At 34.6% G+C, this 25504-nt stretch overlaps 1 protein-coding gene across 1 annotated transcript in view; it reads right to left on the minus strand.

Moving 5' to 3' along the window:
• Window positions 1-25504, minus strand: part of LOC150099545 (AN1-type zinc finger protein 4-like) — a 167729-nt gene that overhangs the window by 78430 nt on the left and 63795 nt on the right. The window contains exons 4-6 of the mRNA XM_090403455.1: window positions 16286-16423; window positions 13449-13596; window positions 4739-5831 (exon numbers count right to left, since the gene is read on the minus strand). Coding sequence (XP_090259581.1) covers window positions 4739-5831; window positions 13449-13596; window positions 16286-16423 — 1379 coding nt within the window. The remainder of the gene's footprint in view (window positions 1-4738; window positions 5832-13448; window positions 13597-16285; window positions 16424-25504) is intronic.

Below are 25504 nucleotides of genomic sequence, written 5' to 3' on the forward strand. Positions count from 1 at the left end.
ACTATTGTTATTAATTAGATTGTGTGAGTTCGCTGGGCAGCAATAAAATTCAACCGAAAGTGTTAAAATTCATAAACGCGTTAAAACTAAGATATATATATATATATATATATATATATATATATATATATATATATATATATATATATATATATATATATAGTGAATGCTGTTATGGCAGTTTCACATATTATTGGAATTCGGTTGAAGAGAGTTAGCATTTCAACTCAATTGTTAGCTTGCTTTTCGCGCAATTTCCGAAAAATATATAAATACTGGAGTTAACTCACAACACATTTTGTCTAAGTATTACTTAGCACTTCTGAAGATATATTGAGCCTTCGTTGAAGGAGGGGAAACCTTCAACAATAAAAATCAATAAACAACAAGCAATTGATTGAAATGTGGTCATGTGGATAACACATGTTCACTTCAAATCTGACAAAACAGCAAGGGAAAGTGGAAGCAATAAAACCATATTGTTTTTCTTCACCCCTCTTTTATTACTCGTCATTCTGCCGCTACAAATTAAAATAGTGGCAGAATGTTCATGGAATGAACATTCTGTTGCTTTTTTTTTTTTTTAAGTATTCATTTTATTTTAATAATTTTTACTTACTTATTCAATTTTAATTTGTTTGGATAATTAAAATATTATTATTAATATTATTAAACAAGACCTCATGGAGTCAAAGACTCATCTGGGAGGTCCTTTTATCACACATAACTGGGATAATAGATTTATTTGGTTAATTTAAGCCTGTGGACCACCTGTCCCATAGATTTTTAGCCTGAAGGGTGGCAAATGAGTGGGATGCATTACCTGACTTAGTTGTGAGCTCTTCGCCTGTAAATGAATTCAAGAAGAGATATGACAGATATTGTTTTGCTAGTTTGTGTCTCCCGCGATGAGTCTACTGACTTCATGGAGATACCCGTAATAATAATAATGTTATATTCAACCAATAACAATAAAAGAAAGGAAGGAGCAGCAAGAGCATTCAACACCACACATAATGATAAACTTCTTGATTGGAAGGCAATTTCAAGTAGTTATGCGGGCAAACTTCAAAATAGGGAAATGGACAATGAAACTTATTGTGTCATTGTCAAAATGACAAACTCATAGGGAATAAAAATAAGAATTTTTTGAGTCAGGAAGCAAATGGAAATAAAGAAAATGGAACAAGTGGGTCTTGTTAGAGATCTAAACAGCAGAATGACTGAGAAATGAATCCACACCAGGTAGACATACACAAATATTATGGTAAAATTTGGAGAAAAGGGCAAGACTAATAATAAAAGTATGTGTTGGGTTGCTGCACAGGATATGGATTCATCATTACTAACACCAGTTTCCACACATAAGGACATGCACAAGTTCGTTTGGGGGAAAAGACACAAGAAATGCCTCACTGAGCTATGTTAGTGTGACAATTTCTTGTTGGTAGACATTTCATTGTTGATAGTAATATATTCATGTTGGTTTAGAATACAAGAGCGTACAGAAGATTTCAAATTGCGACTATCAGTTTAATGTAGGATAAAAATGAATGTCACATGGAAAAGAAGCATATGTAAGAAAGTTTTAAAAACAATTGAAGTTGAGCAGCTTTTACAGGTAAACTGCAGACTCAACTATACAACATTATTGAAGAAAAAATGAAACAGTTCAAAAACATGAATCAAACCTTGAAGTCTCAGTAGTAAACTCTGAAGAAAACATTGCATGATTCAGCTAGGAATGCACATGGTTGAAGTTCTTTGCAGAGAGAGAGAGAGAAAAATAAGAATGCTGTAGTAGACAACAGAAGTTAAAGAAGCGTAAAAGTAGCTAAACAAGTCATGAGAAGACTTCAAGTAAGCATATCGAAGATATCAAGAAGGTGGCAAATGTTCTGGAGGCTAATGAAAAAGCTTAGAAATGGAGGAAGGAGTACTAAAAAAGGAATAAAAGATGATAAAGATGACATGAAAACTGAAGAGAAAGTTATGAAGAGAATGTCTGGAGTAATTACTTTGAAAGACTGTTAAACGAACCAAGCAGTGACAGAAAAGTACTAGAAACTTTTCAAGAGAAACGGAAAGAGGAGTATATATATATATATATATATATATATAAGGTAGCTGGAGTAGATGATATTCAATCAGATGCTCAAATATGGAAGTATAAAAGTTTTGCAGTGGCTACACCGTATAATTCAAGGTCGAAGTCAGAAGGTCGAATTCTAGATGATTGGAGTAAATTTCGCATAGTTCCATGTATAAAAAAAAGGAATAAAGTTGAACGTGAGTATTATAGAAGAATTTTTCTATTAAGTGTTGCAGGTAAGATTTATGCAAGCATACTTGAAAAGAGGCTGAGAAAAATTGTGGAAGAGAAACTTGGAGAAGAGCACCTGAATTCAGGCCAAACAGAGATTGTCAAGATCAGATTTTAACATCACAAATAGTTGAAAAATTGTGAGAATATGACAAAGATCTGTTCTTAAGTTTAGTTGACTTGAAAAAGGCATATGGCATGGTGCTCAGAAAAAATCTTTTCAAAACACTACAGTCACATGGGGTAAATGGAACATTATACAGAACAATACATAGTCTACATTTAAGTTGTATATCAGCAGTTAAAATTGAAGGAAATACAGGAAGATGGTTTGATGTAAAATCACACTTAGATATAAGAGTTGTACTCTTATATCTAAGTGTGATTTACACTTAGTGTTACACTAAGTGTAAATCACACTTACACTAAGTTAGTGTAAGTAATTAACTGTTACACTAAGTTAGATATAAGTGTGATTATATCTAAGTTAGAGAATCCTGGAGACTTACACATCTAGTGTAAGTCTCCAGGATTCTCTAACTAAATTGAATAATAGCAGTAGCAAATTGCAATATGAAAATAGGCAAGAACATAGAAAAACTTCAATGGAGAACTTATGGAACAAGTAAAATATTTCAGCTGTTTAGGCACAGTTTTAAGTGAAGTTGGCAAATTAACTTTTCAAAGAGACAACAGAATAAGCAAAGTTGGTATTGTGGGAAGCCAGTTGAATAAATTTATTATGACATAAGAGAGAAATTTGCCAAAATTTCTCTCTTATATGGAACTAGCAATATAAACTAAACTAGCAGTATACAGGACAGTGTTGTTCACATCAGTTTTAAGTTATGGATCCGAGAGTTGGTTATGGATCAGAAAAAAAAATAAAGCACTTGATCAAAGACTACAGATATAAGAGTTCTGAGAAAAATTAGGGAGGTAAACAGAAGGCATCAATGGTAGAATCATTAAAAATGAAGATATTAGAAAGGGACTTGACATTGTTAGCATCGAAGAAAGTGTGAGCATAGCTAATCCAAGCTGGTATGGCCACAAATCCAGTGTTCAAACTAGTTTCAAGTTATAGATCTGTGAGTTGCAGTAAAAATAAAGCACTTACCATTTAGAGACCATAAATATGAGGTCTGCAAACAGTTAGGAGCTTGAACAGATGATTTATATGATGGTAACTATCACAGTACTACTTAATTAATCTTATTGCTAATCTCCCTATCAACAAGTTTCCTCCAAATTAGTCTATTACTTGTCAGTGCTCCAATATTGCCATATCCAACATTTTGTCATCTAAGGCACTTCTGACTGAATCAATCCACCTAGACCTTGATATACCTCTGGGTCTTTTTTTTTTTTGCAATCTTGGCACCAAATACTTATTTTGCTAACCTTTTTTTCTCCCATTCTGATTAAGTGGCCATGCCACCCTAGATTGGTCCCTCTTGCATATTCTTGAATGCCAACTGTGTCAAGTTCCTTCCTAACATATTCATGTTTAATACGATTCTACCTTTTCAAATGCTGCCATTCACCCAAACTCACTAATCTGCTAAGTGGCAGACTGTAGCAAACATAATGCTATAAAACACAAATATTCCAAAACCATCCTGAACAGGTCAGTTTTTTAAACTCATTGCCAGAAGCCCAACATGTTTCTCAAGTCCCTCGTGATCTAAAACCTAGTGGTAGACTACAACAAATATCTTGTGGCAAATGTCAAAAACACCATGATGAACAGGTTAAAAAAAATCTTACTGCCATTAGTCCCCAATGGGCAAGCCAAGTGCTCAATAACCATCCTTAATTCAACATTTTCTGCATATCAGATAAAAGGATAAGGAATCACATATCTAATCAATCTATATGCCAGAACAGTTGTCAATAACTTCATGAATAGGCTACCTGTATATGGAGGCACATGACTTCACATAGTACAAGCATAATGACAGGGGGATTAACACTTGTGCTATTATTCCATCTTTTAAATCAATCATACTGAAGATGTTCACAATATATTGTGCAAAAATTCTATGAAAAGAAAATATTTTGTCCTAAGTAATTCATATTCAATTTTTGTTAAAATGCTCAACATACATATCAAGTGAAAGGCAGGTTTTACTGGAGTGTATATTAACAAAAGAGAAGCAGCAGCAGCTGTATAGCACTTCAGACTGCAATTACTTTGTACTGTAGATACACTTGACACATGGTAAATAAACTACCAGATCAGTTCTATCAATGGATATTGCAGGGAATATGCTTGATACATGAATGAGAAATGAAACATTGACTACTTGGTTCACTTTTGTAAATAAAGACATACTCTTTAAAAGCATATAAATCAATATTGGTAAAAAATGACAGAAACCTTATTAAAAAAATAAGTTACTTTTAACCAACCTTTTAGTCCGGCCGCAACAAGAGCACCTATCCCAACCCTCTGGGCATTATGAGAACTATTTTTGGTCTTAGATGCTAAATGAGCAGATGAAGGCCTGAGTGTCCATCGCACATCATGATTTTCTTCAGTAGAATGAAGTAATGGGCTTAAAGTTCTGCTACCAGAAGATGGATTAAGTGATAAAGGATGTTGCTGTTGCAGTAGTTTTCCTTTGTTCTTTTTTCTTCCTTCACAGTGAATGTTGGAAGATTCCCAAGATGAGCCAAAGTGGTAAGCACTGTCAACAGGTCTATATACACTACCTTGAGGTGTAGTTTTAGGTCTGTTCTCTAACCACTGCTCAAGTTCATAAAATCTCTGAGTTGCTAGAGCAGGATTACCAGTAAGTGATGCATGCCTTGGATACCTAGGTTTTGAGTCATGAGTATACCTAACAAATCTGTATGGAGAATTTACTCCTAAAGCTAAAAGAGCTGTATTCTGAGCATGAAGATTAAACATTGATTTTTTGTCATTAAGTGTATTACCTTGTAGCTGTGCTGTTGTTAAATAAGGCAAAGAAGTACAACCACTTTCAGTCTCAGAATTTACTCTATGAGAACGTTTATCACCTTGTACAGGACCATGGGTATTAATTTTATGATTTAGTGGTGTCTTTACATTTTTGTCATTTGCAAACACCTGTGAAGCAACAGTACTTTCATCATTTTTTGTGGAAGCACAATTGAAATTCTGTTGTTTTGGTGACAAATGTAAATTATCTGAATGAACAGCCTCTTCATTATCACAGTTCTTTAGTGACTTTAATGAACTATTTAAGCTATCAGACCTACTCATGGAAGAGGATAAACTTGGCGCTCTACTTCCTGCTGCAGGTGCCCAACGGGATCCAAAAGAATCTTCAAACGAATAGACTTTTCTGTTCTTTTCCATAATACTTCCACCTGATACCATGGCAGCATTAGGATTTAAAGGAGGTAACCGTAATCTTTCACCAGAGAGTGCTTTACGGGTAGGAACTTCTTTGGAATTTACAATAATAGTAGCTCCACCAGCAGTAACAGGTGGGGATGAACGAATTTTTCTTTTGGGCTGTAAATAATTGAAGAAAAAAAAATGAATACATATATTTTTAATACTACTAATACACACACACACACACATTAGTAGTATCATACAAGTGACATAAAAGAAGAATAACAAACAGAAAAATTTTTAATGTCTATTGGGACTGCTCATAACATCAATGGTAATTTTCTGCAGATGTAAAAAAGTCACATATCTAGAATGCACTGAACACGAAGCTCCCAATTTCAGGATTTTCCAAGTTATTTGAAAATACCCTACTTCAGGGGTCTTCAACAGGTGGCCTGTGGAGCTCTTTGCTGTGGCCAGCCAGCCATTTTGAAAAAATAACTACTTAACATTAAAACGTGATTAAATAAAAAATAATTTCAATGAAGCCCGCGGGCCACTAAGCTATACTGCGGTATTTAGAATTGTAAGATGCTTTCCAGATTCACAAGGAATGCTGTGCATTTGATACTTTTCATGTAAACCAAGGGGAAGCCGATTGAGGAATTCAGTGATCCAAAGTGGATGACAGACTTTGCCTTTGTGACCGACATCTCATTGCATATGATTACCTAAATATGTATATCAACTGGTGCACACTCTGTTTGATCACATCAAAGCTTTTGTGGCCAAGCTCGAACTTTGGGAGACACAACTCGCAAAAAAAAAAGACTTAACTCATTTTCAGCTTCTCGCTGAGTCCAACTGTTCATCTCTTGATGAATACGCTACAAAATTAGCCGTGTTGCAAAGAGAGTTTGAAGAGAGGTAACAGTCTTCTTTAGATTTATTTTCAATGCCATTCAGTGTCAATGCTGCCAAAATGCCAGGCTCAGTACAAATGGAGCTGCTTGAATTCCAAAACAACTCTTCTTTGAGTGAAAAATGATTCAATGTGCCCTTGCTTACATGTTACAAAGACTTTATTTCTGAGGCCGCATTCCCTAATCTTCACCGGCATGCTTTGAAGATGTGCACTTTGTTAGGAAGCACATACTTATGTGAGCAGTTCTTTTCCAGAATGAAGCATGTGAAGTCCAAGACAAGAACTCAGATTATGGACCAACATCTCTAGAATACTCTGAGCATAGCGACTTCCAACATTCATGCCAACATTGACATGCTGGTCAAGGAAAAACATTGGCAAGTTGTCCACTGGCATTGTAAAAAATGAACGTTTTCTTCATTAAATTATCTTTTTTCAAGTATTGATTGTATTTACTTATCGTGAATCCGACTCCTACCTACCCTCTTAAAGCTGACTTTGTTTATTTTTACAGGATTTTATGTAAAGTATCAAATGCACAGCGTTCCTTCTGAATCTGGAAAGCATTTTACAATTCTAAATACTGCAGTATAACTTAGTGGCCTGCTGGCTTCATTGAAATTTTTAATGCGGCCCACACTGTCTGAAAGGTTGAAGATCCCTGCCCTACTTCATCAAGTGGAGTTTTCATAAATCTGGAAGGAAGAAATTTTCACAAAAGCACAAAATACTCCAAATATGTTTATAAACACCTTTTAATATAACAAAAATAAAAACAACATACAAAGACTTATTGAATAACATAACAAATCAAATTAAATGACTTTATTGAAAAGACCACACAAGTAAAAAAGTGATAATTAATCATACCTGAAAATATGCTTATAAACTGATTTCTATCAGTTTATTTACTACTAACTGATGTTCCACAGATTTTGAAATGCCAGTATTTTCAAAATAACCTGACATATGTAGAGAAGAAAACACTAGAAATAGCATGTGCAATAAGATTAAACAATGAAATAGAGAAAATAAGAAAATAATAATTACAAGTTGTTTAAACTCAAACAATCCATGGCTAAAAGAAGTTCATCAACCGCATAGCACTTCTATCATTATGTATACTGTCTGCCATTTCAAGCAGATCACAGAGAATGATGGAGCTGTTTAGATTGGATGTGCTACAAATCTGATTAAGATTTTTACTAATTTAAAGACTACTTAAATTTTTTAATATTGTAATCTTTTCACTAGAGTAAGATTTAGAGAATAAAATTTATTAATCTTCTGGCTTTCAAAGATGGCTGCAAGTAAAAAAAAAAAAAAAAGGGGGGGGGGTTTCAGCAAAAAAAAAAAACCCAAAAAAACTATTAAATGCAGATGGTATAAGGGTAGTAGATGAAGAGAAAGTTCAGCTAATGAGTTTCCACTCTGCTAACAGCTATTGATCTGTCAACCTTATGTGCATGACAGAGAGGTCAATGCTACTTGTGTTAAAGGTGGAGAGAAATAGAACTATGAAAAGATTAAAAATAGTATTTAATTCTTCCAATATTTTGTCTCGGTTACAGAGACATCATCAGGAAGCACAATATGAGACGTAACACGCACACGCACGCACGCACACACACACACACACACGCACACACACACAAACAAAAGGCAGCACAAAACTAAATGAAACATGTTGAAAGTTTTTTCACTTGGTTGTACTATAAATTAAAGATGCCAAGAAATTATATTCTTGGTTTCATCCTTTATCCAGGTGTAAGCAAACAAAGCTTGCATGTGAAGTCGCACTGTATACAGATGCTAATTAATTGCCTTATAAGGCAACAATTGATTAACATCTATATAACTTCATATGAAAGCTTTGTTTGCTTGCACTTGGATAAAGGATGAAACCAACTTTGTTTCAGTGAAAAAACTTTCAACATCTATCTCTAATCCAGAGTATTTTAGTAATAAGGTGTGACACGTTTTGACTACTTGTATATGGAAATATGAGACTTCGATAAACATTGAAAATGGTCTGGGAAGTGACCATTCCCATAATGCATAGCATTATACATGTCCTTAAGATATGTGTGTTGCATTATGAGATACTAAAACAATTGATGTCAAGTCATTAGTGTCCAGTCAAGAAGTGAGTTCATGTGCAAACTTTGTTTGCTTATACTTGGATAAGGATGAAACCAAGAATATAATTTCTTGGCATCTTTAATTTATAAGTGAAACACATGGACAAAAGACTACAGTCTTAATCAGGTGGGACATCCCCCCCTATAAATGCCTGTTTGTGGACAAGTCTAATACTGTACTCAAATTTTGAAAACTCGAAAAGGGGGGGGTTTGCCCCCCCCCCCCCCCCACGCCCAACCCTCCTGAATTCTGGACTGGTAGGCCAGTTCTCCTTGAATTCTGATGACTCAAAAGGGGAGTTCCACTCCCCCCCCTGGTGCCTATGGCCCCTAACCCCACTGAGTTCCGGAGTGGTAGGCCGGTTCTCCTTGAATTCTGATGACTCAAAAGGGGGGTACCATCCCCCTGAATTCCAGACTGGTAGGCCGGTTCTCCTTGAATTCTGATGACTCAATACTCAGGGTAGCCCCTCAGTTTCAAAACGTTTCAAATAACTTGACAAAAAAATGTGACATAGAAACAATAATGAAGGGGATACAAATCCTTTGATGTTTATCTGCCAGTAAGCAAAACTCTAAGAACTAGGACTAAGATCTATGAGTTTCATACCGAAAATCTATCGGCAAATCCAAGTGTAAGTAACCACTTGGTAGTACAACACCAAGGCAACTCGTATCAAAGGTGGATCAAGTTCCCTCACTATCCTTGATATTTGATGAGAAAATCAAGCTCCCTCACTATCCTTGATATTTGATGAGAAAATATCAAGGATAGTGAAGGAGCTTGCTCCACCTTTGATACGAGTTGCCTTGGTGTTGTACTACCAAGTGGTTACTTACACTTGGATTTGCTGATAGTTTTTCGGTATGAAACTCATAGATCTTAGTCCTAGTTCTTAGAGTTTCGCTTACTGGCAGATAAACATCAAATGATTTGTATCCCCCTTCATTATTATTAAGGTTGCCAGAAAAATAGCCTTTTGGCTTTTATTCTATGTTGCACACCTTTATGGAATTCGTATAGTGAAGGTATGCAAGTTCTTTTCACTTAAACCTTGTTATCTTTCAGGTCTACCTACTCACTGATGAGACCTCAAAAAAAAAAAAAAGGTTGAAACCGGTCTGGGTAGTGACCTCTCCTCATAATGTAATTAAAGAGGTGCCGAGACACCAATTTAATACTGAACTGCGTTAAAATCAAAAACAAGTTCCACTCAGCCAAAGCCCAATGCATTTATAAATGAGCAAGTGTAGCGCTATTACGTGAACAGATTAACACCACTCGTCTGGAATTAGCAAAATCAAATTCAACCATCAACGCACTACATGAATCACTATATAATATTTGAATACAGAACTATGGGAGATCCTAGATAACATCACCGATGCAACGGCTAAAAAATTGTGATTATTTTTACAGTAAGAAATCAAATGAATAAATTTATATGGAATAAGAGAGAAATTAGTCAAAACACTAAATTAGCTGTATACAAGGTTCAAACCAATTTTAACTTATGGATCTGAGAGCTAGGTAGTCAGAAATAAAACACTTGACCAAAGACTACAGACCACAGATAGAGTCTTGAGAAAAATTAGGGACATGAACAGATGGCATCAGTGGCAATATTACATTAAAAACGAGGATATTAGGAAAGAACTCGACATTGTTAGCGAAGCTAATCCCAGGTGGTATGGTTGGTCACTTAAACAGAACGGGAGAGGAAAAATTAGCAAAACAAGTGTTCTCTGCCAGGTTGACAGGAAAAAGACCCTGAGGAAGACCAAGATTATAGTGGATTGATAGAGTAAAAAGTGTCTTAGAAGATAGAAATATAAGATATGATAATGTTGAAGTCTTGACAGATAATAGATTGATTTGGAGGAATAGGAAGTTAGTAACGTTGTAAGTTTTTCATGTAGTATTATCATAATATCTTGTATACCCCCTGAGGATACACAGGCCCGGCTGGTGGCGTGTGCAAAGTGTGTAATATACACAGGCGCCGCAGAAGAAAAGACGCCTAAAAGATATCAAAAAATATGAGATAAGAGTTTAAACGAACAACGAATGGTACATATAATTATGAATGTACATCGTCTTCCATTCGGGTCCCTTCTGATCTTCCCGGAAACGAACAAATAAATTTTGAAATTGTATCCTGGACCCGATTATATCATTGCAATTTTTGATTAAAATTTATGAAAATATATCTAAAATAGTTCTTTATTTTTTGATGTATCATAAATCAACTTATGATTAATTGTTGAGTTCCGTGTAAGGGCCGTATCCTAATTTTAATCAGATCGGATGCATGTGGTCCATCCCTAAAAATCAGCTTACTATTGATAACTCATTCTTCTTGACATTTGAGCCTGTTATATTAGCGGGCTGTTGGGGCGGCGTCAGCGAAACAAAATAATCGGTGAACTCTTGAGTCCAATGCAAAACATTCTTGTAAAATTCTCTTATCTATTTTCGTTGAATCTTTAAAATTAATTTATTTATTAATGCAAAATTAATGTAAAGAATATTTGAATAAGTCTCTTAACTTTATATTACTATTTTATATTATTTTGAAAATTTATATAACTTGAAAAAATTTGTATAAGCAGGACTAATCCACAGGTAACATTATACTGTAAAGCGATTTTCATTTGTTTTTCATTTCCTGTTCGTTTTATTCACACTTTATTAAAAAAAAAAAACGTTTTTGGAAAGGCGCCAAACATTAATCGCACACACAAGAAAAATACTATGCACCGGTCCTGAGGATACATGTCAGGAATTTGATGATGCTATTTGCATAAAAAGTAAAAATTGCAACTGTTTTCTTATGTTTCTATTACAGATTTTTCTGGTTCTAGAAGAATTCAGAACAGATGAAGCAGAATAGGAACAGCTGGATATCAGTATGTATACTAAAGGAATGTTCAGCTGAACTGGTTAGGCCCTTGACATATTTGTAGGAAAGATACCAGAGGAAAGCATATATAATAATCCCATTGAACATAGGTGGTGCAAAGATTAACGTGACTAACTATCAACCTATCAGTATCCCTGAAGTGATCATGAAGATTTTAGAAAATTAGTAAGAACTCATATGCAGAAATGGGTGGACAAACAAGATATACTTTGCAAGGAATAGCATGGGTTTACTAAAGGGGTGATGTCTGAAAAATTTGCTCTTATTTTATAATAATGTCAGCTGAGTAGGATAAAGGGAAAGGTTATGCTATGATACTGTTGACTTTGCTAAGGCATTTGATAGGATAACGTGTGATAGGGTGCTGCATAAACTGGAGAATAGGGAAATTGAATATAAGGTATTGGCTTGGATAAGTGGGTTGCTGATGGACAGGTATCAGAAAGTGGTATACAAGAGGATGTTAATCTGCCAGATCTAAAGTGACCAGTGGTGTGCCTCAGGAATTCTTGGACCATTGTTGTTTAATCTATATATTAATGATATTGGGAAGAGCAGGAGATACTCAATTGTTTGTTGATGATGCAAAGAGAGGGCAATCACAGATGCTACTGATACACATCATTTATAGGATGATGTGAATAGGCTGGAAGTGTGGACAAATGATAATGGCTATCAATTCAGTGTAAGTAACTATAAAATTATACACTTTGGCATGATGAAATATCCAATTGCATATTATATTGGTGGTATTATACTTGGAGAACCTGAAAAGGCTAGAGATCTTAAAGTTATGAAGAACAAGAAGTTAAAGTTAAAAGTTCACATAGCAAAAATTGCAAATATAACTCAGAGGATAATTGTGATGCTGAAATGACCGTTAATGAACATGTAAGGGTATGGAAGTCATTTTGCTTTGTTACGAACCTCAATACAACTGCCACCTGGACTACTGTGAGCAGATCTGGGTTCAAAGCAGATAAAGAAGCTGTGGAAAGGCTGCAAAGAAGAATTACAAAGATGATTTTAGGATTATGGAGTATAGATTATGAGGATACATGGAGAAGCAGAAGAAAGATAGGTGATATGAACTTTGATAAACTTCTGAGAGGGTGTTACAGGATATCAGTTGATGAAAATTTTCATTTTATGGAAGCGAGGGAGAGAGGACAAGGAGGCATTCATGAAAGTTGAGTGTGTGTGTGTGCAGTTAAGAAAAGGATGGCAGTTACATTTTTCTCTCACACAGCAATGAGCAAGTGAAACAGCTTGACTAAGTGCATCTAAGCATGAATGAGTTTAAGAGACATGACAGCCAGTATGAATGATGTGCAGACTCCCTCAACAAGCATTTGACTCCCTGGGGGTCTCTAATAATAAAATAAAATGGGTAAATATAAATTCAAGGCTAACACAGTTCAAAGTTAAGTAATCTCCAACATGGAGTACTCAGATATTGTATTCACAAATTCTAAAAATTTGAAAGCCTCATTGGTGTAATTTTGTACATGAAAATGAATGTCATTGAAGTTAGAGGGTAACAAGAATGACACATGCCCCTCAGTTTAAGACTTCAACCAACTTGAGAACACATACACACAACAGATAGCAAACTATGTGATAGGATTAACTGCTATTAATGTGTTTGACTAACTTCAGGAAAGGATGATATCTTTTATAAAACAAATTATACAGTTAATAAGAACTAGTTTTTTTTTTTCTTTCTCTCTCAATCTGGCTGCATTTTACAAGATTTGACTTCTAAATTATGTACACACAGATAAAAAATTAATTTTTTACTAACCTTTCCAAGATTCATGGATTTAATTTTATCTTTCAACAATGCCATTTTTTCGCGAGTAATTTCATTCTCTTTTTGACGGTCTTCATTGTCATCATCATCATCTTCTTCATTGCCATCCTCTGCTAAATTCTTGATTGATGATGAATCACTTTTAAAAACAGAAAATGTTGTTTAAGCAAATAAGTTTCTTCAGGAAAATCTGACCATATTTGTATAAAAACAATATTCACATATTCCATCCAACGCAACTATTATTCAAAATTAGAATAATTAGAATGTGAATTTTTTAAAATCATGTAATAACTTATAATCAAGTTATTATATCTTGATTCTAAGTTATCATATTCATCCATATGTTAAGTTATCATATTCATCCAAATTTATAAATTTGGTTTTCTGTGGAAAAAATAAATATTTGTTTGTTTTGCAATCATTTAAAACTACCACATGCATTTGACTGAGTCACTCACCCACTCGTTCAGTTTTCATCCAATGGAAGTTGAAGCAATTTGACTTCCATTTACAAATCAAATTAGTCAAGGACAATTTCATTACCAAGTTTGCAGACCTCTTCCATTTTGTTCAACCTTAACAGGAGAGGAGCTGATCTCCATGTATGAGTTGTATAATTAACCAGTTTCCCTTTTGGTCTAATGGAAGGACCAAACTACATAACATCCCATCTGACAAGGCATTTCTATTACTGTTATACAGTATCCCTATGGTGTCTGGAGACTTATCATGGGAGACCCAAACTAATTATCACATACACAAAACCTATTGTATCTACTTCCTTAAACTCATTCACTATCAGGGAATTCAACTAAATCTGCAATCCATTCCACTCATCAAACAAAAAATCTGGTCTGCACACCCATACTAACCACACTCTTACAAAACTTTCACGGATGGTCCAGATTCTCTGATTATTTGTCATATATTGAAAAATTTCCTTTCCATCAATTTTATAAATCCCCTTTTATTATCTTATAAATTTCTATCATGTTCCCTCTTTTCTGCCTATCAGCTAAACTTTGTAATGACATACCCTCAACCTATCCTCATAGGGAGCATTCCACAGACCTGTCACCAGCTTGGTCATTCGTTTCTGAATCTTCACTACTACCTCCTGATTCCCAAAAACCCAGATGACCAAATCTGTGTACAGTAGTCGAGATGTGGCCAAATCATAGCCTTATGAAGAGGGATAATAATCTCCCCATCTTTACTAGTTGGCATATTTTTCAACTTCCAAGTAATCCTTTGAGCTATTTTACCAACTCTTGCAATTTGCCCTTTGAACTTCAACTCTCTGTTCACCATTATCCTCAAGTTCCTGGCCTCATCAATTTCTTGCAATCCAGCATTGTCAATATGATACACCATATGCAATCTTTTCAACCTGAAGTGCATAACCTTATATTTTGCAACATTAAATTGACAATCATTATCCTTGCCCACAATGCCAACTTATTCAAATCATCCTATAGGATATTTACATCACCTTTATCAACTACTGTCCTCCTCAGCAAACAACTGAATATCCCCTCTTAAATCTTTCTCTATATCACTGATATACAAATTAAAGAGCAGTGGCAAAGAACCCTGAGGTACTCCACTAGTCACTCTCATTTTCCTAGATTCCATTCCACATATACCACACTCTGGTGTATCTATCAGCCATCCCCCTATCCATGCTACTAGTTTTGTATCTATTTCCATTTGCTCCAATTTTTGTAATAGTTTTCCATGTGGTATTCTGTCATGGTATGGCTATTTCCTTTATCCAATTCCTCACCATCATCAAATTCCTGCCATGTACCCTCAAGGGGTGTACAGTACTACATGAAAAATTATATGATAGTACTACATGAAAAAAATTAAATCATTACTAACTTCCTATCTACAATTTTCCTCCAAATCAGTCTGTTACTTGTCAAGACTCCAACATTATCAGATCTTATATTTCTATCGTCCAAGGCACTTTGTACCGCATCAATCCACCTATATCTTGGTCTACCTCTGGGTTGGTTTGCTGCCAACCTGGCAGAGAACACTTGTTTTGCTAATCTTTCCTCGCCCATTTTGTTTAAATCCAATTCCTCTGTCACTTTATTATAAAATGTGAATAAATTACTAAGATAGGACCTGCTCTTTATAAAGCCATACAGCTCACTACAGAGTATCATATCCCTATCCACCCACTATTGGATTTTACCTTTAACCAGCTTTTATAATACTTTAATGTATGAATATAAACAAAGCAAGTAAAGTGAATGGCTCTGAGCATCAGAAGTGCATGAGCTGTCTGAGAGTATGAGTTTGGGATATTGTTTTGTCTCATTTTTGTTTACTTAATGCAAATCCATAAAAGGTTGTAAAATGATCATACATTAATAGGTGTGTGGGCTAAGGGTTAAATAATTTGAAGACTTTGCTCTAGAGACTAAACATGGAACTTTTTTTTTTCCCAAGATACTTCAGACTTCCAATAAGCAGGGCAGCAATCTCAACTAATCTTCACAAACATTCATTCATGCCTACAGTTGGGATTTGAACCCCTTGGTGGAGAGTGGAAGCATAATCAGCTTGACCAATCAGATTAGCAAACACAGAATAGAAGTAACCAAAGAGACAAAGCATTTCAGGAAAAAACTTAACACGAATGATAATTACTTATATTTCTTCCAATTCGATTTCAGTTAATATTTTAGTCATAATAGAATAAAAAATGCTAATAGGATCTAGTTTCAGTGTACTCAATTGAGTAGTCTCTATTGTAACTGATTTTTATATTGTCTTTTCACTCATTCTATAGAAAAATGCATTTTACATACCTTCCTGATCGAGATACTGGTGATATTGTACCCTCTTCACTATTTAACACTGTATACATATGTACCTTTTCTCCATCATGGAAAACCAGCACAGTTAAGGGACGCCCACTACGTATGCCTTCTCTTACCTGTTCACAACTAAAAAAGGAAAGTACTAAGCACATTACAATATACAAACAAAAATATATGAGAACTTAAAAAAAAGCACACCTAAAATTTTAAAAAATATGTAAAATATGCAAAAGACAGCATTGCTTCTTTTTCTTTAGAGTATACTGTATCTTTTTTAACAGTTTAAGAACTTCTCTCCAAGATAGTTAACTTCTTAACTTCTCAGAGATTTCCTTGAGACAAATTTTATGGTTAATAATATTATAATGTTTTTGAAAACAGGTGCTTATAATTTCAAAAGAGAAGAAATGAATGAAATTTTATTTTCTCTTTTAAAACTTATCAGCATCATAACCATTTTGCCAATCCTAATTATCAATCAGGAACAAGAGTTTCCTATATGTCTAGTGTTTAGTTAAGGCAAAGTTAAGGTTAATAATATTATAATGTTTTTGAAAACAGGTGCTTATAATTTCAAAAGAGAAGAAATGAATGAAATTTTATTTTCTCTTTTAAAACTTATCAGCATCATAACCATTTTGCCAATCCTAATTATCAATCAGGAACAAGAGTTTCCTATATGTCTAGTGTTTAGTTAAGGCAATGGGTTTCAAATTGTGGAGTGTGACCACTCGAAGGAGGGGAGGACATGACTTTCTGGGGAGAGCACAAAGCAATAGTGAATATTATTGTTTATTTTTAGTCACAACTACTGCATATACTTGATATTCCATCCACTTATTTCTATATAATGTAACATTAAAAACATGTAACTTCCATGTATATATAGCATGTATATATATGATAAATAGCACACATTAATGTGCTATTTAGTTTGGTTTGAAGTATAATTGTGTACTATCAAAAAACATTAAGAATATCTTAGTTTCACTAAAATAAAATACATACTAAGAAAACTATAAGTCAATTCAATAATGTTTTATGAAAACTGTAGGGAAGGGATGCAAGAATTGTTTAACAAAAAAGAAAGACATCCCTTTAAATCACTGAGTTAAGGTGTTAGAGAGCCTGGTGAGAGCATGAGAGTTAGGAGCCAGAATTTGATTGATAACAGCAGCATTATCTGGGATTCCTGCAATTTATTTTTCATTTCAGCACCAAATTTACAAACCAATATGAAGACTTCCTATGGCAAAAACACAAGTGGTCAGTTATTTCTTTTTAGTCCACATAGACTCATATTGTTTTATCCCCCCACCTTGCTTCTAATATTATTTGCCCTCCACATAATGAAAAGATTGAGTGCTCTCAGAAGGGATTTTAAGAGTAGCAATGTTGGTTATAAATTGTATTATACATATGTTTACATGTGATTTTAATTAAATGTAAGTTACTTTTGTTTTAATATATAAGCTATTTTGTACAGAATTATGTTGTAGCATCATTCTACTTCATTATTCCTCTTAACATTATTCTACTTCAAGTAATTCTGTTCTAATATTTGAAGTGGAAATGCAACCCTTTGTACTGCTACTATCTTCACAAAACATTTTTGCATACATAATAATGCTGATGCTTAATTTAAGTTAAATGAGAAAATATGTCAGTAAGCTAAAATGTCCTAAGAAAACTTAAAAGGGAAACCATTTTAAAAGAATAAGTTAGATATGAATTTAAGAACATCATGATAAACTATAAAAGGCTAAAAAAGAAAAAAGATTAAAAATACGTGGAGAAATAAAATCAAAACACCAGACAAGGATGAATAATGGGTGATACTTGAGAATTAGAACCTTTTCAATGTGTTGTTGTCTTCAGGACCACGGAAAGTGCTCTCCTAATGAAAAAGATGGAGGAGTTCACTAAAATGGTCTATATTGAATTACTAGTGGCTGAAACCTGGGTGTTATTTTAATATTGTTGAGCTTCCAATTTTCTGATTATATAGAGCTGGTGGATGTTTATAGTTATTAGTTCTTATGTCTATAGTTTCTGATATATGTAACTTAATTTATATATAAATTAAGTTACATAGTTTAAATGTAATTTTAATAAATAAAGTTACATAGTTTAAATTTAAATGTTTTAATTATCTTAGACCTTTAAATGTTTTAAAGGTCTAAGATAATGGAGTTTTTGATCTGAGGGGTTTGGTTTTATTTTAATAAATGGATTGCATTTCTGTTTTACCAGTTACAGAATTTTTATTTTGGTTTTCATAATTGTTTTAATTTCTATGACTGTTTTTAGGTGATTAGGAATAGGAATGTTATAATTGCAAAAGTGTTCTTGTATGCACAATCACAGTGATCTAATGGTCAAGCCTTTACACATCATGTCAGATTTTGGTTAGCAAGAAATCTGTATACACATTGTGGTATTCGAATAATTCTTTGTTGGTATGAATTTTGGTGGGTCTTAAGAGGATAGCAAGTTTCTTAGTTGTAGTGATAACTACTTTGTAGTCTGTGTGTTTAAAGATATAGTTAAAAGTTTTGCATATATATTTTGGATACAAAGTAATTTAACTACCCATATATAAAAAGGGAAATAAAACTGAATGTGAGAATTACAGAGGTATTTCCCTACTGAGTGTTCCTGGCAAGATCTATGCAAGTATACTTGAGAAACGGTTGAGAAGAATTGTGGAAGAAAAGCTTGGTGAAGAACAAGCTGGATTCAGGCCAAACAGAGGCTGTCAGGATCAGATCTTCACTTTACGACAAATAGTCGAGAAAGCATGGGAATATAACAAAGAGCTGTATTTAAGTTTTGTCGATTTGGAAAAGGCATATGACAAGGTACCAAGAGAGAAGCTATTCAGTATGCTACAGTTATATGGTGTGAATGGGGCATTATATCAAGCAATACTTAGTCTTTATTTGAGTTGTAAGTCAGCAGTTAGAATTGAAGGAAGTACAGGAAGATGGTTTAATGTTAAATCTGGTGTGAGACAAGGATGTACATTATCCCCTCTGTTATTCATTATCTATATGGATCACGTTATGAAGGAAAGTGTTATTAAACATGATATCAAAATTGGAGATGTTAATATCAGCTCTTTGCTTTATGTATGATATTATACTTCTAAATAAATCCGCTACAAGTCTGCAAGATTCTCTGACTAAATTGAATAACTGTTGTAATAGATATGGTATGAAGGTCAGCAATAAAAAGACAAAGACAATGAAAATAGGCAGAATCATTGAAAATGTCAACTGTGTTGTGAATGGAGAACCTGTGGAACAAGTAAAACATTTCAGCTACTTAGGCATGATTTTTAGTGAAGATGGTAAATTAAATATAGAAATAGACAACAGAATCAGCAAAGCTGGTATGGTGGGAAGTCAATTGAATAAATTCATATGGAATGAGAGAGAAATTAGTCGGAACACTAAATTAGCTGTATACAAGACAGTGTTCAAACCAGTTTTAACTTATGGATCTGAGAGCTGGGTCAGAAGTAAAACACTTGACCAAAGACTAGAGACCGCAGATATGAGAGTCCTGAGAACGATTAGAGGCATGAACAGATGGCATCAATGGCAATATCTTATTAAAAACGAGGATATCAGGAAAGAACTTGACATTGTCAGCATCTAGGAATGCTTTAGCAGAGCTAATCTCAGGGGGTATAGTCACTAAAACAGAATGGGCAAAGAAAGATTAGCAAAACAAGTGTTCTCTGTCAGGTTGGCAGCAAAATGACCCAGAGGAAGACCAAGATATAGGTGGATTGATACGGTACAAAGTGCCTTAGACAATAGAAATATAAGATCTGATAATGTCGAAGTCTTGACAAGTAACAGACTGATTTGGAGGAAAATTGTAGATAGGAAGTTAGTAATGATGTAATTTTTTTTCATGTAGTACTATCATATCCTGTACACCCCCCTTGAGGGTACATGTCAGGAATTTGATGATGATGATGAGTAATTTAACTATTTTATGCAAAAGTAAATTTTCTGTAATATGTAGAGTGGTTACAACAGGTTCTGGCTGTTGAGTGTGCATAACTGATCAATTGTTGTGGATAATTGCAATTTTTGAAAATTTGCATTAGTGATGGGATTTCATTATTAAGATATCTATTATTGATAAAAAAATATGTGTTAAGAAATTGTGAAAAAATGACTGATTACTTAATGGAATATGGGTGATAGGATTTGAAGTAGAGGTTTATGGAATATTTTTGTTTCAACATGGTTGTTGAGTTTGGTTAAAGCTAAATTAAGAAAAGTTTATGGACTTATTTTGTTCTGATTCTATGGTAAATTTCATTATGTGGGGTTTGTAAAAAGGCTATGCATGTTGAGTCTCCAATACACAAGACATCATCGACATACCAACTGTAAAAGGTAATGCCAAGAAGCAGGGAAGGTGTTTCAGATGTGCCCAAAATAGTTCAGCTAGTTAGTCACTGATATTCTGGCCTATCGATGGTCTAAAAGTTTGAACACAGATCATAACTAAACTTAAAAAAGTTTGCTGACACTATCAGTTTGATAACAGTTAGAATATCATTAGGGGTTAATTTAACAAGTGAACTTAACAAAGAAAAGAGTGGTACTGTTTAAAACTGTGCAAACGAAGTTTGGTGCCTTTTAAACAGTACCACTAACATCTGGTTTGGTCACTTGACAATCATTTCCATCTAAGGCCATTTATCCACAATAATATCTCCTCATACTGGCCATAGGAAAATTTCTTGGGATTTTCCTTAGGTTGCAACACTAGTCTTTTCTTGTATTTCAATCGTCTTTTTTATACTATTTTATTATTATTATTATCATCATCACAGGCAACTCTAAGGAGTCCTTAGACTCATCGAGGGAGGCCCTAAACATCATGAACAACTATTCAACATTCAACAGTATCTATCATACTTCGACTTGAACTCATTCACAGTCATGGCACCAACAACAGAACTATGGCAGCTTATTCCACTCATTCACCACTCATCAAGTAAAAAAACCTAGCTCTAACATCCTTGCTAACCACACTCTTGCCAGTTTCCATGGATGGCCCTAGTATTCCCACCACCAGTCCTGTTCTCAAAAATATCCTCTGAAATAATCTTATAGAAACCATTCAGTAATTTGAATGTCTCAATCATATCACCCATTTTCCACCTATCAACCAATTTCTGCAACCCACAAATCTTCAACCTATTCTCATAAGGTTCATTCCATAGACCTGCTATCATCTTAGTCACTCGCCTCTGGACCCTCTCCACCTCCTCCCCATCAAGAAGAAACCCTGGCGCCCAAATCTGGGCACAGTAGTCAACATGGGGTCTTATCAAAGCTTGATACAGAGGAACACTAACTTGCTTGTCTCTGCTCGTCAAAGTATTCTTCAGTAACCAAGGGATTTGTGAGTTGTTTTAGCCACTTTTGCAATGTGCATCCTAACTGCCTATCCACCAACACTCCCAAATCCCTGGTTTCGTCAATCTCCTTGGAGTACAGTTCCACCAATGTGGCATACTGCTGCTAATCTTTTCACCCCAAAATGCAAAACCTTACATTTAGTCACATTGAATTCACATCCTTTCTGCTTAGCCCAGTTGTCCAAACTATCCAAATCATACTGCAAAATTTTGACATCTTCTGCATTCACTATTGCTCTACCCAACTTTGCATCATCAGCAAACAAATGAACAGTTCCTCTCAAATCCTTTCTTATATCGTTAATGAACAAATTAAATAGTAGTGGTCCAAGAACAGAACCCTTCAGCACACCACTAGTCACAGGCCGTCTTTTGGACTCTACTCCTGAATAAACTACTCTCTGATATCTCTCCATCAACCACCCTCTTATCTATCTCATCAACCCTATATCCATCCCCATATGCTGCAGTTTACTGATTAGAATTCCATGTGGTATCCTGTCAAAGGTCTTAGCAAGGTACAGCAGTATCACTGTATATCCATTACCCTTATCCAGTTCAGCCGTCACTGTGTTATAAAACGTGAGCAAGTTACTGAGGCATGATCTATCCTTCACAAAACCATGCTGTCCCCAATACAGTATCCCATTTTCATCTATCCATTCCTGTATTTTTCTCTTGACTACTTTTTCTCCAAGACCTTGACAATGATTCCTGATATGCTGATCGGTTGGTAATTTGCAACAGCAGTCTTGGAACTTCCTTTATGCAGTGGAACTATTTTCCTCTCTTTCCACCCCCTCGAGACTCAAATTAAACAAAATGGTCAAGGGCACTGACAATTCTTTAGCTGCTTCACGTACGACACGAGCTGGTATACCATCCAATCCCACAGATGTATTCACATTAAGGTTTTGTAACAGACTATTCACCTCCACTTCATTCACCATAATTCCTGTATAAGCTGTTAGTTCCTTCATTCCTGCAATATCACCACCTGGATGATATACTCTTGCAAAGTGCTCGCTCAGTAATTCCACTATATCAACTGATTCGGTTACCTGCCTACCATCGACATTCCTTAAAATCATTTTGCTATATACATATTTTCTTTTACTTGCAACATATTGAAAAAACTGTTTAGGATTCTCTTTAGCTTGCACGGCTAATTCTCTTTCATAATCTGCTTTTGCTTTTCTTACCACATAGTCGTTACCCTTCTGGCCTGCAGGTCACCTTTCTCCTTAAATTCCTTCCACAATTGTTTCTTTTTTTGCAGCTCAAGGTTAATGGTGTTTTTCATCCATTTAACCCCTACTTGATTTACTATTCGGACTCTAGGTATACAGTCAGCCATTACCTCCTGCAAACGCTCCTTAACCACCTCCCATGCACCATCAACATCGAGCCCTTGCAGTTTTACATGCCATGGCACTGAACCAAGCAATCTCCTAAGCTTGTCATACTTACCATCCCAGTAATTCCACATGTACCCTGTCTTAGGGTACATGTGGAATTGAAAATTCCATACATTTAGACACCTCCCAGTTCAGGACCCTATGATCACTCATGAATATGACCACGTTGCCACGTTGGTGGCAACGTGGTCATATTCATTACTGTGAAATTCTCAGATGCAATTACTAGGTCAAGCACTCTCAAACCCCTAGTATTTTCCATTACATGATTTTATTTTCCATAAAATCAAATTCCTTCCTTCCATGTGTCCTCTCCCCCTTCCAATCAATGTTACCATAGTTGAAATCCCCCCATAATAATTACCCTTCTTCCATATTCAATAGTTGCAACTCTTCTATCCTGGTTTTTAATTTTCATAACTGACATTTTTATACACATTGTAAAATCTATTGATAAGTAACTTATCATGTTTGATTTTATGTGTTTTTCTAGGGGAATGGCACTTAAAGAAATGTAAATTTTGTTTGTAATAATTTTTTGTATTTTATAATAACTTACTCATAGGGCTTTGTTAAAATAATATGGTGCATGACATCATTATGTAATGCTGGTAACCCATGTCCATATATGGCAATGTCAAAAGATGCATGGAGTATGATGTCATTATACTAGCCACTTTCCCTTGAGGCTTATATTCCTCATGTAATTTCTCTCTTTCTGGCTCTATACCTTTTCACAACTTCTTTTTCATTTGCAGTTCCTGTTTGATTTCCTTGGTCAACTACATTATTCCAAATCACTATCTTTTTTACTCAAGGTATGCAATTTACCACTGCTGCTAACACATAGAAGCAGTGGTAATATTGGTAATAGTCACGAGTCACCAACTCCCAAATAGTGCATGGGAGCTTGCCTAACAAGCTCCCATGCTATTTGATCTCTCTTTCTTCAAATTCTTTGATCTCTTGAACTATCCCAAACTGGTTTCTAAGTCTATTATAACAACAACCTGCCTTATAATTCCATAAAAATGCTTTCCTCTGTGATATTTTTCATCAATGTGTCCTCTAATTTTTGCCAGCACTTCTAATTCTTCTCATGTGTGCATGAAAAACATTTTGTATGGACAGGTTTCCACTCACAGATACAATGTCTGAAGTAGCCCATGCTTAAAACAGCTGAAGTCACAAGTCACAAACTCTTAATTTGATATGTCTAAAATTGGTGAGAACATCTCTGTAAAACTTTTATGTTGCATGGTAAATATTGCTATAAGACAATCTAAATGCTTATGCTTTTAGCTACTAAAATACTGCATATACATGCAGGTTTATAAACAAATTATGTTTATAGTTCTAGAATAGAAAATTTTATGCCAAACCCTATAGGAAATTCTAAGGTTTAACACACTAAAACCACTAATGTGGTATTTCTCATATTACTGTTGCCATTTTTTTGATGTGATGGATTTTTAAACAGTGATGGATTTTTGAAGCTATGCAGATTTAAGCGAGGTTCTAGTTATTTGCTTAAATCTGCATAGCAAATTTACACTGAGAACATTTCTGTGTAAATTTGCACATGCCAATTGTGCAAATTTGGTGCAAAAACTGCACTGGGTGCAGTTACTTAGCATGAGTGCCATCTTTGACTGGTGTGCAAGTGCACATGCACAAAGTTTAGAGGAAATATTGTTCTGCATACATATGCACACACTGCTTAGAAAGAGGTCAATGGACACCCTCATGGACAGGGTGCATCAAACATGTAGTGAGTCACGCGTTTTTTCCGGTATAAATTGGAGAAATACAACGTTCCCAAGTCAGTGCAACTGTGTCTGGGTGAAATGACTGTGAAAAGGGAACTGATGGAGTTTTGAAAAAGGTGTTCTAATAGGATGCTGTTATTTGTTAGGAGATTTGATTAATTGTATTATTTAATCTCTGTTTCTAACAATTCTTTTTTTTTTTTGAGTGCTTTTATTATATTTATTTATTGCACAAGGGTTCACTCCGATTGGTGCAATGACTTTAACTCTTTCTTTCAGAATCCAAAAAATCACTGACTCAAGACCAAAATTCAAAATAAACACATTTAATAAAACACAAACACTTAATATATATATACACTTCAAACAATATTACATAACTAACTATAAATTTAATTGGATCCAAGGCCTTTTAAAATAAACTTACACTTAAGACTAGACTAAACACTTTGTTTTCACAATGACAAAATGTTCATAGCCAGTTTCTTTCTTTGTTAAGGCCCTTTTCCAAAGATATATGACTTTATTCTTCATTTTCATAGGATCCTTTCTCATCACTCATGTAGCA

The sequence above is a fragment of the Typopeltis vanoorti genome, chromosome 14 (genome assembly GCF_054136105.1).
Source record: "Typopeltis vanoorti isolate ZY-2024b chromosome 14, IOZ_Tvanoo_1.0, whole genome shotgun sequence".
Taxonomy (NCBI): domain Eukaryota; kingdom Metazoa; phylum Arthropoda; class Arachnida; order Uropygi; family Thelyphonidae; genus Typopeltis; species Typopeltis vanoorti.